The 17131-nt window shown below is 43.9% G+C and overlaps 1 protein-coding gene across 2 annotated transcripts in view; it reads left to right on the top strand.

Annotated features, from left to right (window-relative positions):
- Positions 1-14080, top strand: part of LOC146789746 (nuclear distribution protein nudE homolog 1-like) — a 302682-nt gene extending 288602 nt beyond the window's left edge. For both annotated transcript variants that reach the window (XM_085632077.1, XM_085632076.1), the window contains exon 9: positions 11110-14080. In XM_085632077.1, coding sequence (XP_085488203.1) covers positions 11110-11203 — 94 coding nt within the window. In that variant the 3' untranslated portion in view covers positions 11204-14080. The remainder of the gene's footprint in view (positions 1-11109) is intronic.
- Positions 14081-17131: the final 3051 nt, after the last annotated feature.

Below are 17131 nucleotides of genomic sequence, written 5' to 3' on the forward strand. Positions count from 1 at the left end.
TTCGTCGTCGACGGCTGTTCAACGTCGAATTTCACCGCCAGCAACAACGGCAACGACTCCAACTCTGGATTTGCTACCATTAGAGACTTCAACCTCTCTGCTTCAACGACGGCATTCGTCTCTGGATACCCTGCTGCTCCTTAAAACACCTGTACAGCCTCCTGAAGTGCTGTTTTCTTCTGACAATGAAGACTACGAGGATGATAGATTTCGGGCTGCTCGCAGTCCTTCAGAACTTCTAATTAAATGTCAGGACTCGGATGATGATGACGAAGACTTACAACAAGATAATTTCTCATCTTATGACACACGTCCAGTTCAGGAACCTCAAATGGCACAATTGCCTTTAAGTCTGATTTCCAATTTACTGTACATGCTGGATGATTATAATCGCCGTTTTCCGCGGTCTGGCCATACCACTCCAGCACCGCAGACACCTCAACAACCTGTTTTTCCTAGGGAAACAGTAGTCACACCTACATCAGTACCCAGAGAACAATGTCTTGGAGTTCCTCCAATCCCACTGGAAGATATTGTCGAGGAACAAGATGATGACGCTGACAAGGAGGAAGGTGAGCTGGATGATGCTTCCCTCCTTTCTGACTGGGACAACTATCAGATTCAAACGCCTCCTCCCGCTGATCCAGCCCCTTTGGATTCTCCCCCAGTTGACATTGGTGGTTTTCATTTGCTCATGGAAAGAGCAGCGAAAAGATTTCACCTCCCTATGACAACCAGAGAGGAGGATTGTTTCTTATATGACTTTAAGGACCAACCTCAAAAGCAGGTCCGCTGCATTCCGATCATTGATTTTATATGGCAAGAGGACCTTAAATTGATGCAGACTCCTAATTCGATTCCTGCCATCCTTCCTAGGATAGACAAAAAATACAAGGCTCCTCCAAATTCTCCAGCCTGTTTGACTTCACAAACAAAGCCTGATTCTATTATTACTCAGGCAGCACAACGCCGATCTAGGAACCCTTCATCTCCTTTGTCGGCACCTCCAGATCGCGAAGGTCGACGGCTGGATGGTATAGGGAAAAAAATTTCCACTATGGCGGCAGCTACGGTTCGAGCGGCCAATTCTTTGACGATCTTGGGCCGCTACGATCGCCAGATGTGGTCGGACATTTCATCTCTGATTAATCTCATTCCTGAATCATCCAGGTCAGAGGCTTTGAAAATTCTCCAAGAAGGAGAAAGAATTTCTTCGGAAATCATAGACTGCGCCATTGATGTGTCTTCTTCTGGCTTCCGTCTTTTGGCTGGTGCTGCGGTCCTCCGGCGTCAGGGCTGGTTACGGGCTACGTCCTTTAGTCAAGAGGTGCAAACAAAAATCCTGGACATGCCTTACGACGGCGAGTCCCTTTTTGGCCAGCATATAGATGATGCCCTTCAAGCCATCAAGAAGGACACTGACACAGCTCGTGCTCTAGGATCTTTACAGTTCAAAAAACAGCATTTTCGAGGCGCAAGAGGTCGTGGTTCCTCTTCTTCCTTTCGTGGTAATTCCAACCAATACAGGCAAGGACAAAACCGCTATTCCTCACAAAACCAGCAATCTTATCGGCAGCAAAATTCTTCCAACTACAGACAATACAGAGGCAAATCTTCCTACAGAGGAAAGGATTCCTCAAAGAAACAATGACTCTCGCTACCCTCAGTCACGGACTCCTCCAAAACTTTGAGGTTGAATCTCCTGCTTCTTCTCCAAATGGTCGCAAATAACCACAGATCAATGGGTTCTCGATATTGTGCGCAGGGGACACGCTTTGGAATTTATAAAGATTCCTCCAAATACTCCACCAATAGGTCCTCCTCCTGCACATTTGAAAGAGCTACTGAAGCAGCTAAACATTTTATTGAGAAAGGGCGCGATCGAAGTGGTGTCAAAACTACAGAAGGGCAGGGGGTTCTACTCAAGGTTCTTCCTTGTACAGAAGAAATCGGGAGAATGGCGTCCCATTTTGGATTTGCGAGCCCTGAACAAATACATAAAGACACAAACTTTCTGTATGTTGTCCCTACAAGAAGTCCTTCCTTTTCTCTCTCAAGGAGAATTCATGACAACACTAGATCTACAAGACGCTTATTTTCATCTTCCCATATTACCACGACACAGAAAATTCCTCAGATTCAGAGTGGCCGGACGAGATTTTCAATTCAAGGTCCTGCCATTCGGCCTCGTTCTGCTCCCCGAGTGTTCACAAAAGTCCTTGCACCGGTGGCGGCTTACCTTCTCCTTCAGGGAGTTCAAATCTTTCCCTACTTAGACGACTGCCTTCTAAAGGCGAAGTCTTTCGAACTAGCGTCCAAACAAACTCTGTTTTGCAGATCCCTTTTCCAGTCTCTGGGCCTCACACTGAACTTAGAAAAATCTCAGTTGCACCCAGCTCAGAACAGATTGTTCTTGGGAGCCATTCTGGATACCACTCTAGGGAAAGCTTTTGTGTCGCACGAACGACGACAACGTCTTCGCGATCTAGCGGCCTCTATCCATCTAAAAGAGTTCGTTTCTGTCCGACAGTTGAAATCTTTCCTAGGGATGTTGTCGTCCTGCATTCCTCTAGTCCCTCTCTGCCGCCTGAAGATGAGACCTGTCCAAGAAGAACTGGACAAGCAATGGCCTCAGGTCTTGGGCACTTTCAACGACTTGGTCAGTGTCACTCATCGCTTAAAAAGAGCTCTTTTGTGGTGGACTCACGAAGATCATGTCTCTGCGGGGCGTCCTTTTCTAGCGGACACTCCACAATTTACCCTCACCACCGACGCATCTCTCGAGGGTTGGGGCGCCCACTTGCAAGGCCTAACTGTGAAGGGCAAGTGGTCTGTTCATCAAAAGACGAGACACATCAACCTGTTAGAATTACTGGCCATCTTTCTGGCTTTAAAAGCTTTCAGAACCATCATTCACGGAAGCACGGTGTTGATCCGGACGGACAACACAACGTGCACGCACTATATCAACAAGCAAGGAGGCACGAGGTCCGTTCTGTTGTCCCTTCAGGCTCAAAAGATTTGGGATTGGGCGATTCAACATCACATTGCCCTCACAGCAGTACATGTTCCGGGAGCGTCCAACATTCTGGCGGATTCCCTAAGCAGATCCTCCACGACCAATCACGAGTGGGAATTGCACCAACCCACTTTGGAGCACATATTCCAGCTATGGGGTCCCCGAATCTGGATCTTTTTGCAACCTATCTGAACCGGAAATGCCAGTTCTACGCAAGTTGGCTTCCCCAACCAAAGTCATGCGGGAATGCCTTTTTGATGAACTGGTCCACAATTTATGCTTACACCTTTCCACCAATTCCTCTAGTCCCCAAGGTTCTACGGAAAATGAGGAAAGAACCCTGTCGGCTCATCCTAATAGCCCCCCGATGGCCTCGACAAATTAGGTTCACGGAGCTGCTGCTACTGTCTCAGTGCAAACCAATCATGCTTCGTCCTCTTCCGAATCTTTTGACCATGGAACACGGTCAAATTTGTCATCCCGATCCTGCGTCTCTACACTTAGCGGCTTGGAACCTGAGTACTTTGAATTTGTGAATTTGGACATCCCTTTGGAGTGCAGAGAAGTCTTAGCAAAGGCTAGAGCTCCTTCTACTGTAAAAACTTATAAACTCAAATGGAAACAATTTTGTTCATGGTGCAATGATGCCAAAATTCATCTCATACATTCCAAGCCAGAGCAACTTTTACCTTTCTTTTTGCATCTAGCAAAATCAGGCCTTTCATATGCTACCCTTAAAGTCTTTTTAGCGGCAATCTCACGATTCCGTCAAGATGGTTCTAACTCCCTTTACTCGTCAAGAGTAATGCAACAGTTCTTCAAAGGACTTTTTCGGATGTTTCCAACGATACGTCGGCCTCCTCCTACGTGGCATTTAAACATTGTATTGGCACAGCTCATGAAATCACCATTCGAGCCAATCCATAAGGTCAGCCTCAAACATGTCACGTGGAAGACTTCTCTTCTCCTAGCTCTTACATCTTCACGCCGGATCAGTGACTTGCAAGCATTTAGGATGTTTAATTGCTTTTATGACATGCTGTTGAATAAAGCTTTGAAACTGGAAACTGGCATTTACCATTAACCCACCTTTTCTTCAATTTACTAAGGACTCTGTCCTGCTTCGCACCAATCCGGCCTATATCCCTAAAGTGCCATCTGATTTCCACCTCAATCAGCCGGTTGTTTTAAAAACGTTTTTTCCTAATCCTCAAACTTTTGCAGAAAAGTCACTTCATTCTTTGGATGTTAAGAGATGTCTCAAATTTTATCTTCAAAGAACTGCTGCCATTCGTAAAAATGACCAACTCTTTGTCGCCTACGGACGCATGCGACAAGGTCATCCTGTCACCAAACAATCTATAGCACGTTGGATATCCTCTGCTATTACCTTTTGCCATCAACAAGCAGGAAAACCTCTTGCTGCCGCCGTGAAAGCGCACTCCACAAGGAAGGTTTCTTCTTCTACTGCGCTTTTTGCTGGAGTCCCTCTTCAATCCATCTGTAGAGCGGCGACTTGGTCCAGCAGACACACCTTTACGAGACACTACTGTCTGGATGCTGCAGACAACACGGACACAGCCGTGGGACTAGCAGTCCTTCGTAATCTTTTTAAATAAGGTGAGCCTCTGATGCTTCCTTCCTCCTGCATACAAGGTACTTTTATTTATTATGTATAGTAGATATGTATATATATATATATATATATATGGCTTTTATATGCATATAGTCTTCTGCACTGTATATGCTGTTGTTTTGATTCTTATGTACCTTGTATTATTCTGCTTCACTGCTCACTACTCTTATTCAAGCATGTGAATCTATGAAAGACACCCCAATACTGGAGAAGAACAAAAGTTACTTACCTGTAAACTGTGGTTCTCCAGTATTGGTGTCTTTCATAGATTCACATGCGACCCACCCACCTACCCTCAGAGGCTCTATTGTGTATTTGACTTTGTCACTCTTGTGCTACGAAAATCTGAGAGCCTGAGTCTCTGGGGAGAGGGTTCTAGAGGGTGCGGACGCCTGATTGGCTGGATTTGGCCTAGAACATAACAGTGATATGTTATAGAGGTGACAAGTTGTCTATCTGTGAAAACTCTATGGTTTTTCTTTCTTTTATGCCTAATGGCCTTGGGTAATTACTACATTGCTTTGTTATGTACCGTGGGACTCTCACTTCGACGGGGAATATTCAAGCATGTGAATCTATGAAAGACACCAATACTGGAGAAACACAGTTTACAGGTAAGTAACTTTTGTTCTTACTAGCCCCTATTATCCACAAATTAATGATCTTGTTGAAAGGTTCAACAAGACAATGAAAGGCATGATCATGGGACTGCCTGAAAACTAAAAAAAGAGATGGGATGTCATTTTGCCATGCTTGCTTTTCGCCTACAGAGAGGTGCCGCAGAATGGAGTAGGGTTTACCCCCTTTGAACTTCTTGTTTGGCCATCCTATTAGGTGACCACACTCTTGTTAAAGAGGGTTGGGAGAAGCCTCTCTAAGAACCAAAACAAGATATTGTGGACTATGTACACGGCCTAAGGTTCAGAATGGCTGAGTACATGGAAAAATCTTTAAAAAATCTTGAGGCCAGCCAGGAGCTCCAGAAGCAGTGGTATGACCATAAAACTGCACTGGTGGAATTCCAACCAGTGCAGCAGGTGTAGGATTTGGAGCCTGTAGCCCCAAGGGCCCTCCAGGACTAATGGAATAGACCTTACCCCGTAGACCTTACCCCATCTTAGAAAAGTAAAGTGAGGTCCTCTACTTGGTGGACCTTGGCACAAGCAGGAAACCCAAAAGGGTGATCCATGTGAACCACCTGAAACTTTTCCATGACAAGGCTGACATAACCATGCAGATGGTTACTGATGATGATCAGGAGACAGAGGGAACCTTTCCCTGACCACCTCTCTTGCAGCCCCAAATATGGGTCAGATGATGGAGTAGTCTACTCAAACACCCTCACTGCCCAACAGCAGGCCGACTGTGGACAAGTGTTACAGCAGTAGGCTGGGCTCTTCTCCTTAACCCTTAGTCAGACACACTGGTGTACCCATGATGTGGACACTGGAGACCGTGTACCTGTCAAAAACAAAATCTATCAGCAATCTGACCAAGTTAAGGAGCACATCAAAGCTGAAGTCAGTTCCCTGTGCCAGCCGAGTAGTCTTACTCCCAAAAACCTCATTCCCAGGGTAGAAAGATAGGTGAGGTTTTGTGTGTTCTACTGTGGTCTTAACTGTTACCAAGACAGATGCTCACCCCATACCCAGGGTTGATGAGCTGATAGATAAATTGGGTGGAGCCAAATTCCTTAGTACCTTCGACTCAACTGCAGGGTAGTGGCAGATTGGCATGGACAGCTTATGGGCATTATCAGTTTACTTTTATGCCTTATGGTTTAAAGAATGCCCCTGCCAACTTCCAAAGGTTGGTGAATCAAGTCCTTGCTGGCAGGAGACCTATAGTGCAGCATATCTTGATGATACTGCTGTCTTTAGCTCCTCTTGGCAAGATCACCTGATCAACCTGGGGAATGTTTTACAGGCCCTGCAAACTGTAGGCCTAACTATCAAGGCGTCCAAATGCCAGATAGGGCAGGGCAGAGTTGTTTACTTGGGCCACCTTGTTGGTGGATGTCAAGTGCAACCCTCACAACCCAAGATACAGGCAATTCTGGATTGGGAGGCTTCAACAACCCAGACCCAAGTTGGGGCATTCCTTGGCTTGGCTGGGTACATATAGGAGGTTTGTGAAGGGGTATGGATCCATTGTAACATCACTCACCAAACGCACCTTCAAGAAGATGCCCAAGAAGATTAACTGGATAGATAACTGTCAAAAGGCTTTTGACACCCTGAAAGAGGCAATGTGCTCGGCACCCATTCCCAAAGCTCCAGACTACACCAAGCAGTTCATTGTGCAGACTGATGCTTCTGAGCTAGGGATAGGAGTGGTCCTATCCCAGACCAATGATGATGGCGAAGACCAGCCTGCTTTTATGTGTAGGAGGTCACTCCCCAGAGACCAGCGTTGGAATGCCATTGAGAGGTAGGGCTGTGCTGTGGTTTGAACCCTGAAGAAGTTGGGACCATACTTGTTTGGTACTCACTTCACAGTTCAAACTGACCACAGACCTCTCCAATGGCTAATGCAAATGAAGGGTGAAAATCCCAATATTTTGAGGTGATCCATCTCCCTACAGGGAATGGACTGTGGAACACAGATCCTGGACTGCCCATGCCAATGTAGATGGATTTTCCAGGTTCTTCCACTTAGACAATGAAGCCCCTCTAAGGAAAGGATAGTCTCATCTCATCCTCTTTCGGGGGGGGGGGGGGGGGGGGGGCTTTTTGCAACGCTGAGCCCCCCCCACCACACACTTTTTGCCTGATGTTGATGCTCTTTGACTGTGTCTCCTGGGCTCCTGCTAACCAGGTACCCAGGGCCTATGTTCTTTCCCTAAAACAGTACCTTTGCAACCCCAATTGGCACCTCTCTGGCCACATGCAAGACCCTAAGGGAACTCTGACTAGGCAAGGCCTATGAGGACTGCAGCACATATTGTGCTACCCTCAGAGACCCTGTACCTTGACACACATACACTGCCGTTGCAGGCTGTGTGTTTTGGAGCAGAGAAAAGTGGAGTCGACTTGGCGCACACACCTGTGTGCCATGCTTACAACCCACTTCCTATGGTCTAGCTAAGACACCCCTCTAACTGGGTGCACGATACCACTGGTGAGGGTCCTCGTGCATGAGCCCTGTACCCCTACAGTGTTTGTCTATTCTTAGACATTGTAAGTGCAGTAAAGCTATAAAGAGTATATGGTCTGGGAGTTTGTCATTACGAACTCCACAGCTCCGTAATGGCTTTACTGAATTCTATCAAGTGTGATATCAAACGTCTCAGCTCATTAAACCCACACAAATGCCAGTGTGGTATTTAATGTCAAATGCACTCAGAGGGCATCTTAGAGATGCCCACTGAAAAATGACCTAACCTCCTCCCCCAGGATGGGCAGGGTCCACAAAGAGGATGCTTCAAAGACTGGCTGCCTTTGTGAGTTGACCTATCCATTTGCTGCTCCCAGCAACTGGCCCCCACTGGTTCTAACCCTCACTTTTGGTGGGAGAATTGGCGGGAAAACCAAGATAGGAGAAGAGGTGTGCCCACCTTTGCCGACCGCACCCCTCAGATGGGGGAGGCAAGGCGATGCACAACTCTCAGCCTGCACACATTGGTACTCTGTTTAATGAATATAAACTAAATTATATTAAGTAGTATGAAATTGTGTGCTACCTTGAAGCCTGACCTGCTTTTGTCTTGGTGAAAATCTAGGAAGTGGGGCGTACAGAACTTGTCTACCCCGGCAAGGTGCACAACCCAAGACCCTAGTTATAATAATGTGCTCAAATTTTTCAACTTCACAATACTGTATCAAACAGTTATTTCTCTTTCTTAGTAATCAACTGTGATCGCCATTACTTATGGCTAATATTACATTGACCATCAACATTATGTCTTTACAATGTTCATATTACAATGCTCATATCACATTGTGAAACAGTGCTACAATCAATGTTTATGTTCCATGCCGCGCTTCCAATACATTTCGTGAATGCCCTTCGTCAGGGGAACTCTAGAAATGACAAATAACAAATGTATTCAATGATAATCAAAAACAAAGTAACAAAAAAATTCTGCCCAAGACCCATCTATTTACTATGTGTGTACATTAGCCAGTTCAAGATTCCAAGACATGCAACCGCTTATTCTCACCCTTGTGCTCTTGTCTTCAAATTCCAACTTACTAGAGAGAACTGCATGCACTGCGATCACATGTTTGTACACTGTATACACCTTGATTGCCAACAATATCCATATTACACGCGTGACGAAACAACCAAACCAATCATCTTTCGCCGTGTGCACCAACAGCATAAAAATGTTGATGGTTGATTGATGTAACAGCCATAAGTAATGGCGATCACAATTGATGACTGCTTAGAAAGAGAAATACATGTTTGAAATAGTATTGTGAGGGTAAAACATTTGAGCACATTATATGAACCCTAGGGTCTTGGGTTGTGCACCTTGCAGGGGTGGACAGGTTCTGTAGCCCCACTTCTTAGATAATGGGGGTATACCCACCCTAAAGGAAGGGTCCCATTGGTCCTGACCTGTACCTACCTAAAAGGCTTACATTTTGGGGCAACCCCGAACCTTGCCACCTCAGACAAGCAAGAAGGAGGACCGAAGAGTCTTGCTGAAGGAAAGAGGACAGCACTGCCTTGGAACCAGCCCTACTGGCCTGTTCCGACCTCAATCTTTCTAGCGGAATCCCGGCGTGTCCTGCAGTCCCCCCAGAACTCGGAGGACCTGCCCTTCCTTCCCTACAAAGACTCGGTCTCCGGTAAAAACCGGACTTGCTCAAGAACCACACACTATCCCTGGCTGAAAGCGTGAGTAAGCACCACTTTGCACCGGACACTCGGCCCGAGTTCAAGTGGCCTAACACCACAAGGAGGTCCCTCAGTGATACTGACCTGGGATCTGGTGATCCCTGACCTACCTCAAGCCTCCCGACAATGCCTGCAGCCTCTATATGGAGGCCCCACAATACCCCCCGACCGGAGCTGATGAGGAATCCCTGACACCTAAAGACACCCCTGCACCAGACACCCCACGGCCTTGGGTGGCCCAACAGAAGGTGTCCAGGCAACTCCCAGCATCCCAACTTACCTCTTCAACCGATGGTCGCCTCTAGGAAGCCTCCTTGCTCGAACCTGCAGTGTTTGTCCAACCGGAGATGTCCCATTAAAAACAGGGCACCCTGCACCCGGCTGCCCCTGTGCCGCTATGGGTGCACCTTGTGTACTAACTTTGATCACACTTTGCCCTGAGCTTAACCCTAGGAGCTTTGCTTCCTCAACCCTGTGGCTTGCCAGAGAGCAGACACCAGCCAACACCCCCCTAGCCCCATAGGCTAACATTGTGTCTCTGCACCTGCACCTGGTCGCCCTAGTGCCGCTGAGGGTGCTTTGAGTGCATCCTTGAAACTGGAGGAACCCTTGTTCTAACTCCAGAAACTCAACCCTCAAGACCGTTTACTTACCTGCATTGACTGTTTTCCTCTGATAACATATGTTGAGTCTGTTTGTATGGAAACTTAAGTAACTGTGTATTACCTACCTTTGTCTAGGAAATGTCCCAGTGTGATATCTAGGCACATCACACTTGGTAGAAAAAGTAATCACAAAGTAATCTAAAGTATTTTCAACTGTTTTTATATATGGGACAAACCTGTAACCAAGTTGTTTTCATCCAGCTTGCTTGTTTTGATCCAACCTGCCATGGGAAGTAACATTTTACTTACCTGTATCAGGTCCTGCTTGGTTCTAAAAAATAAAATATCACAAATGAAATATTTTTTATACAATTGGTCTGAGTTCAGTCTTTCAGTGTGCAACATCATTTCTTGTCTGAGTGTGTACAATAAATGCTTAACACTACCCTCTGATAAAGCCTTACTGCTCGCCCAACTACCACAAATAGAGTGGAAGGTTTTATCTACTTTTACCTCTGTAAGCCTTTGGGGATCCACTGGACTCTGTACATACTATTTCTCACTTTGGTATAGTACATGCAGAGGCAGCTTCCTACAACAATGCTCTGCACCAGCACTTATTTCTGACAATCTGACAATCCACCACATGGTGGCGCTTTCACAGTTTTGAAGCCGAGCACATCAGCCAAGTATTTAACAGTATTTCAGTTTACAATAATAATATATCGTCTAGGCCATTTTCACAGCTCTCGGTGACATGGAATTTCCAAATTATCACACTTGCTGGAGTCTGATAAGTGGTGATGGCATCGTGCAGTGCTAGTAAGCACATTGGGCCAATCAAGCTGCAGTACCGTCCAGTGAAATTCCCTGGTACTTACACTTTTGTTTTGCTCAAATTAAGCACTGAAAATAAGTATTCAGTTTATGCATTTTACTTACTGGTGGATTGTAGATTTAGTTAAGAAAAATTTTGTTTCTAATATTTTTCTCTTTACTCACAGGTTAGGAAAACGGCTGGAATTTGGATCATTATCTTCAAATATTCCCTCACATATGATTCCTTCACCACAGGGTGTCGTCAAGATGTTGCTTTAAAAACTGCTCCATGATGGATTTCACATTTTATCGTCATTTTAGTGCAGGCTTGGAGCTAGTGTTTTCTCTCCAGGCATTGGACCCATCAAAAGTAACTTTTCATTGTTTTGCTATTTTTTTTTTTTTTAATAGAAGTGATAGGAGTGGCTAGTTAAAATAGGAAGCAAATTAGGACAGAAGTAGTTTTCTTTATTCTAATTTCTGTACACGACTTAAGCACCATGGGCCCTGAATTTGTTTTTGAAATGCAGTCCGTGGCGGTATCAACACATTTTATTTCCCTCCATATCTTGATCACTTTCACACACAATGCACTCCTGTTGTATAAGAGAGTATCCAGTCATGCAGCACTTTCTGGAGTAATGGACACTGTTTTACCCTTATATGAGAATGGACTGCCTTCTGGTTTTTTTTTTTACTCATAATTCAGTTTGATGACTTGTTTGCTATTCTTAATTACCTGGTCTTAAGCTTTGCATTTTTGCCCAATAGTTTTTTGATTTCTTGTATTTAGAATGGACTTATTATTCACTCTGGCTTTGCACATCAAAACGTCTAACACTGATCTTGGCTTCTGTTGAGTCACTGGTACCTTTTCAACACTGGTGAGAAATGATTAAAGCCATCCTTTATGCTATGAAGAAGCAGCCATTTGGGTGAATCGGTTATTAAACTAAAACGTTGATTTGCTGTCCTTTAACACCAAATAGATCTCTTCCTCCCGCAATGTAGATTTCTTTTGGTGCTGAGGAGGTGGGATTACTTCACGATTCTGTCTGTATAATTTTAAACCTGATATTTCGGTTAACTCCTGCTTACTGCATGGCTTGGGGCCTTTGGTTTGCAACCGAGTATGGTCCTTCTAATGTTACCAGAATTCATCCCAGGCACATTTTACTCTATAGAGGTATACAGCTACAACTACAAGATAAATTGCTGCAGTTAAACTGGGTGCTCCTTCTCCTGCATTCAAGTTTTTCTTGAACATCTGTTTGGCCAGTGTTGGTGCAGATTAAAGATTTTATTAAACTATTTCTTTCCACTGGCTGGAGATTTAAGACTGATAGTACAAAATAAAGTTGCTTTCTGGTTTACTTCTGGACACTGCAGAGTCTTAATCCCTCACAGTGTTACACTGTTCCATCTTCCATTCCCCTTCATGTAGAACTTTAATAAGTGGAAGGTGCATTGTAGAAAATGAAGGTGAGGCGCAGAATAGCACATATAGTCCAGTGAGTAATGCCCTTGCCTCAGTTAATAGAAAAATAATTACCTGGTTCCTGCTTCTAATTGCACGACTACAGTGTCCACAATAGTTTATTACAGAAAAGTGATGCTCTTTCTGTTGTGCGTCCAATGCATTTTACAATTTATATGCATTTCTGTATTCCTCTTTAATTGCTCCATTTTTACCTATACCCAGAACTGATATACTGAAAAACACTTTGCACATCCATTATCCATTTCCAAAGTTTTGGGAACTAGATGAGTGACTGTAATTCATGTAGTCTCGATATCTTAAATTGGATCAAGGCTGTTGTTGGGTGTCTCTAAGGTGCCTAAACATAGTGAAGACACAGGGTTAACTTTGGATAAAAAAAAATACCTTGAACTTCAATGCAAAAAAAAATGTCAAATTTGACAGAAACCAGTATTTATATATACTAGCTTTTTTGAGCCCCTCACTAAAACTTTTATGCGATTGCCCACAATGATCATCTTGATTTTTAACCTGCAGATTCCTACGTTTACAGCAAGTGGTATTTTAGTGACTGTAAGCATTCTATCTGACCAACCAATATGGCCTCCATCCAAGTGTTCTACCTGTTATTTTCTTTAAGCTGTTTGGCTGATCAATTAAAATCATGCAATTCTCAGAAAAAATTGTCCATCAAAAAGTTGTCCAGATTTAGAGGATGAAACATCGAGGTGATATTTTGTAAAATGCACAATATTGAATGTTTTCAGGTTCTTTTAAGCCAGCGTCTGCGGGGCAGAATACAAACAAGTAATCCATGGTTGCATCTTGTATTATTGTTGTAGAGATCAATATTGTATTGGCTGAAATGCTAGAAATCCTTTACAAATATCACAATATAATGCTTAAATACTAACTTGGGTAGATGTAATTTTGTGAGACTGTACATTATATTAAGAATATTGTCACATTACTGACCTGCCTAGGACTGTTTCCCTGCTTCTGTTTTTATTTTGAAGAAAGGGAGTTGAAGTTCTCATCAGTAGCAGAAGTCTAGAGCGGTTTACCATGTAATGTAACACATTTTGTAACTTCGATATTTTTTTAAAGTTAAGGTCAAGGCACTGGAAATGTCTGTGATAATGTAAGCTGCTCCTAAATAGAAGTAAATCCATCCCTTGTAATCCTCAATATTACACTGCAGAAAAAAATGCCTTATAACAAATAGAAGGGATCTAAAATCATGTTTATGCACTTCAACATATTATGCAACTTGTGTGAATAATGCTTTAAAATAGTGCATTAGATTGTTAACTGAGACGCATACTGTATCCACATACGTAAGCAATAAATTGTGACAAAAAGGCATGTTTAAGTTAACAACATGACTCTTTAATATCTATAAACTAGCATAGCAAATCTAATTTGTTTGAATTAGCACAATTGAGCTTTACCATACAATGCACATGCCCTTGTTTTAAATGAAATAGATTTTTACTTTAGTTATGACACTGTTTAGACTTTTCTTCTACATGTATGTGATAGCAAACATGTTAACGGTGACCCTCTTTTTCTGGCACCGTATGCTTTCAGTTTAGAAAGTAACCACAGTTTGAGCTTACTTTGTATAAACCTTTAGTGACTGGTAACCAGTAAACGAAATAAATTTATTTTGCAAATTTCTGTCTCTCTCTTTTTTATATAAAAGTTTTATTAATAAAAATGTGTATAGGAGCAGTAAAACATCTAGTGTTCTATCAAAGTCAACCAAATGTCCATATAGGAAAAGAAAATTGGAGAAAAATTTAGGAGTTGATCGTGAAATGCTTCTGGTAATGGAAACGTGTAACATTGGCACTGAATTATATTTAAAAAAAACTAAAATAGCCCAGCCAAACCTGTACTTTTGCAGCGCAATTTTTTTTTTCCTGGATACACATGCTGTCCATTATTCTCCCATCAAGTGGTTGGGTCCAGAATTATCTCTAAAAACATTTGTCTGTCTATTTTTGTTTGTTAGTGGGTGTCGACCAACCTCCATTTGGTGCACCTTGTGACGTTGTTGTGCTTCCTCTGGAAGCTCCCACCTTTGGTCGTAATCTGCGGATTCTTTTTTTTCTGCCATTGGGTCTAGATGTATGCAGGAGAATCTCCATCGACTGGAAGAAAAAAGATATCAAATACCGGAGAATAAAGATGGAATTCTACAAGAGAGAGAAGGAGTTGGAGGGAAGATACTGGGAGAAGTTCTAGGAGCAGATCAAGGTATTTTCATCGCCCATGGGAAATGCGCGTGCAGGGGGCACCCTGTACTCTGTGATGGAGAAGACCCCATTCCAGTTGTACAAGAACAGCCATCACAAGTTTGCAAAGAAGGAGCAACACCCAGACGGCAATCTCTGCCTATCGGTGGACCATCGCAGCGAATATTGTAATGCTTGTGCAGTGTTTGCCCAAAGACCCTGAGGGTAAGACAGCGACAGAGTAGCCCTCCATACCTTGAGAGCCAACATACAGAACCATCCCTGCGAGATTTGGACCTGTCTAACGACGAGGAGGAGAACATCGCAAGGGGCCAAAAGGGGATGTTGAGGCCGAGGTTCAAATCGTAGACGCCGAAAGATGTTGAAAACTGTGCTGAGGGACACAGCGTCCTGAAAGCTGGTGGTCGAAACCCAAAAACAGAGGCTAAGACCTCGAATGCTGCATCCAAACCCTCGGCTACTGTAAGCAAGTCCAAAGAAAGAGACAACCTCGGATCTTTCAAAAAGAATACCCCAGCGGTACAGACCCCTGGAAAAATCCGAGGACAAGATGCTTCTGCATCGAAACAGGAGAGGTCGAAAGCAGGTCGACAGAGCTCAATGAGTGTGTCTGTTAGGTGTCGTCAACGACAAAACCGCATGAAGAGCTCAACAGTCAACGCCAAGAGGCGAAGAGGAGAAGGCTCAAAGCCGAAATGGCTAATATCTTACAGAGGAAAAAAAAAATATCGTATACCAAGCAAATTGACCTCTTTAGACCAAACAGATTAAGACCGCGAGGAAATTGAGCCTCTTTGGACACCTGAGCCTCAAGAAAAGTAGGCGAAGGAAACCTTCGAAGAAGGGGAGAACCAAGTGCAGCTGTAATATGAGGCTCCATAATACCAAGAATTTGACTGGCAAGAACTAGAGGCAGACTCACCAGAGAAAGTGGTAGACACCTACCCTTCAAGACCGTCACCACCTGATGACTTTGACGAGCTTCCGGGCTGCTTCAGGCGCTACATTGGCTGCCTGTCCGGAAGCGGATCCAGTTTAAATCCCTGACTCTGATGCACAAAGCCCTGTTTGGATCAGGGGCTGGATACCTGCGGCGGAGACTAGCCTTCTATCGACCAGTCCGCTCCTTGCGCTCGGAATCCCTTTACAAAGCGGTGGTCCCTCGGGTGAGGAAGGCCCGCACGGGAGGGCGCTCTTTCAGCTGCAAAGCCCCACAGCTGTGGAACTCGCTTCCTCTTTCGCTGCGCAGCACTGTCAATTTGTTCCAGTTCAGGAAGAGCCTGAAGACCTGGCTTTTTAATCTTTAGGCTGTTCTTATTGCTTCAGTTTCAGTTACTTTTTTCATTTTTTTGCTGTGTTGTGTTATTTTTATTCTGAGATGCAGGTGGAAAGCGCCGGGACACTCTTTTCGAGTAGCCGTGCGCTATAAAAGCACGCTGTAACATAACATATATAACCAAGTTATAAAGAAGGTAGCTGATAAATATGTAGTGCAACTGGAGGAGGAAAAGCCGCAATTCTGTTAACTGTTAGAAAGTCTTCAACCTACTCAGTCAGGAGTCAATTGTTGCCAGTGCTCCCAAGTGTCTTGGACCATAAGGTATGTAACTATACGTAGGGATAGTTACATAAAGGGAACTATCCCTACAGACTCCATAATAACCTCTACTGGCAGGAAGAGAGCCAACGTCCCAAGCACCTCAGGACCTCCTCCAGTTTAGGAAAGTAAGAGTATAGACTTCATGGGACATTCAGTGGAAAGGAGTGCAGCAATCCAGTGCTAACTCCCAACGCATCACTAAATCGCCATGTCTACCAAGATTGGAAGGAGATATGTAAGCTAATGAAACACCTGCCAGAGCAGGGCATCTCATTTAGTGGAAGATGGCAAAAACATGCCTAAAGTGTGCATTGGATGCAGCCGAGACTGCAGAAAGACAAATGATGATTGGGATAGTCCTCATACTAGCAGTGCATGTTGTGTAAATATCGTGGCTAATGGGCATTTGAGAACTGGTTTGAAAATGTTATGTGCTTTAAAATTAGCTTCAATCAACACATTCTTACGTCCGTTTCATACATATATAAGGGCAGTGAGCATTTATACGTTTTCAAAAATATGGAAGTTGGATCAAATTAGTTGAAAATATCGTTCATGGAGTTATCTTGCCGATTGACAAAAAGGGAAAAAACATTCAGGGCGCTTGATAACACCCACGATCTTCAAAGTTATTTATATATTTCTAAGACCTCCATATTACTTTTCTTCTTCCAGCAGAACACAGTCATCCACACAGAATCATTTTATTGCCAGGTCACTTTTCATATGATCTAATTTATTGTCACTTTGAGACAGACATAATGCAATCATTTTTTCACACTTGTTTATTTTTGGTGTCTGGCCACAGCAAAACACAACTCCACGACACACTTTACACATCAGCAGTATATTTAAAACTCATTGTG

Source organism: Triturus cristatus, chromosome 10 (assembly GCF_964204655.1).
Source record: "Triturus cristatus chromosome 10, aTriCri1.1, whole genome shotgun sequence".
Lineage (NCBI taxonomy): Eukaryota > Metazoa > Chordata > Amphibia > Caudata > Salamandridae > Triturus > Triturus cristatus.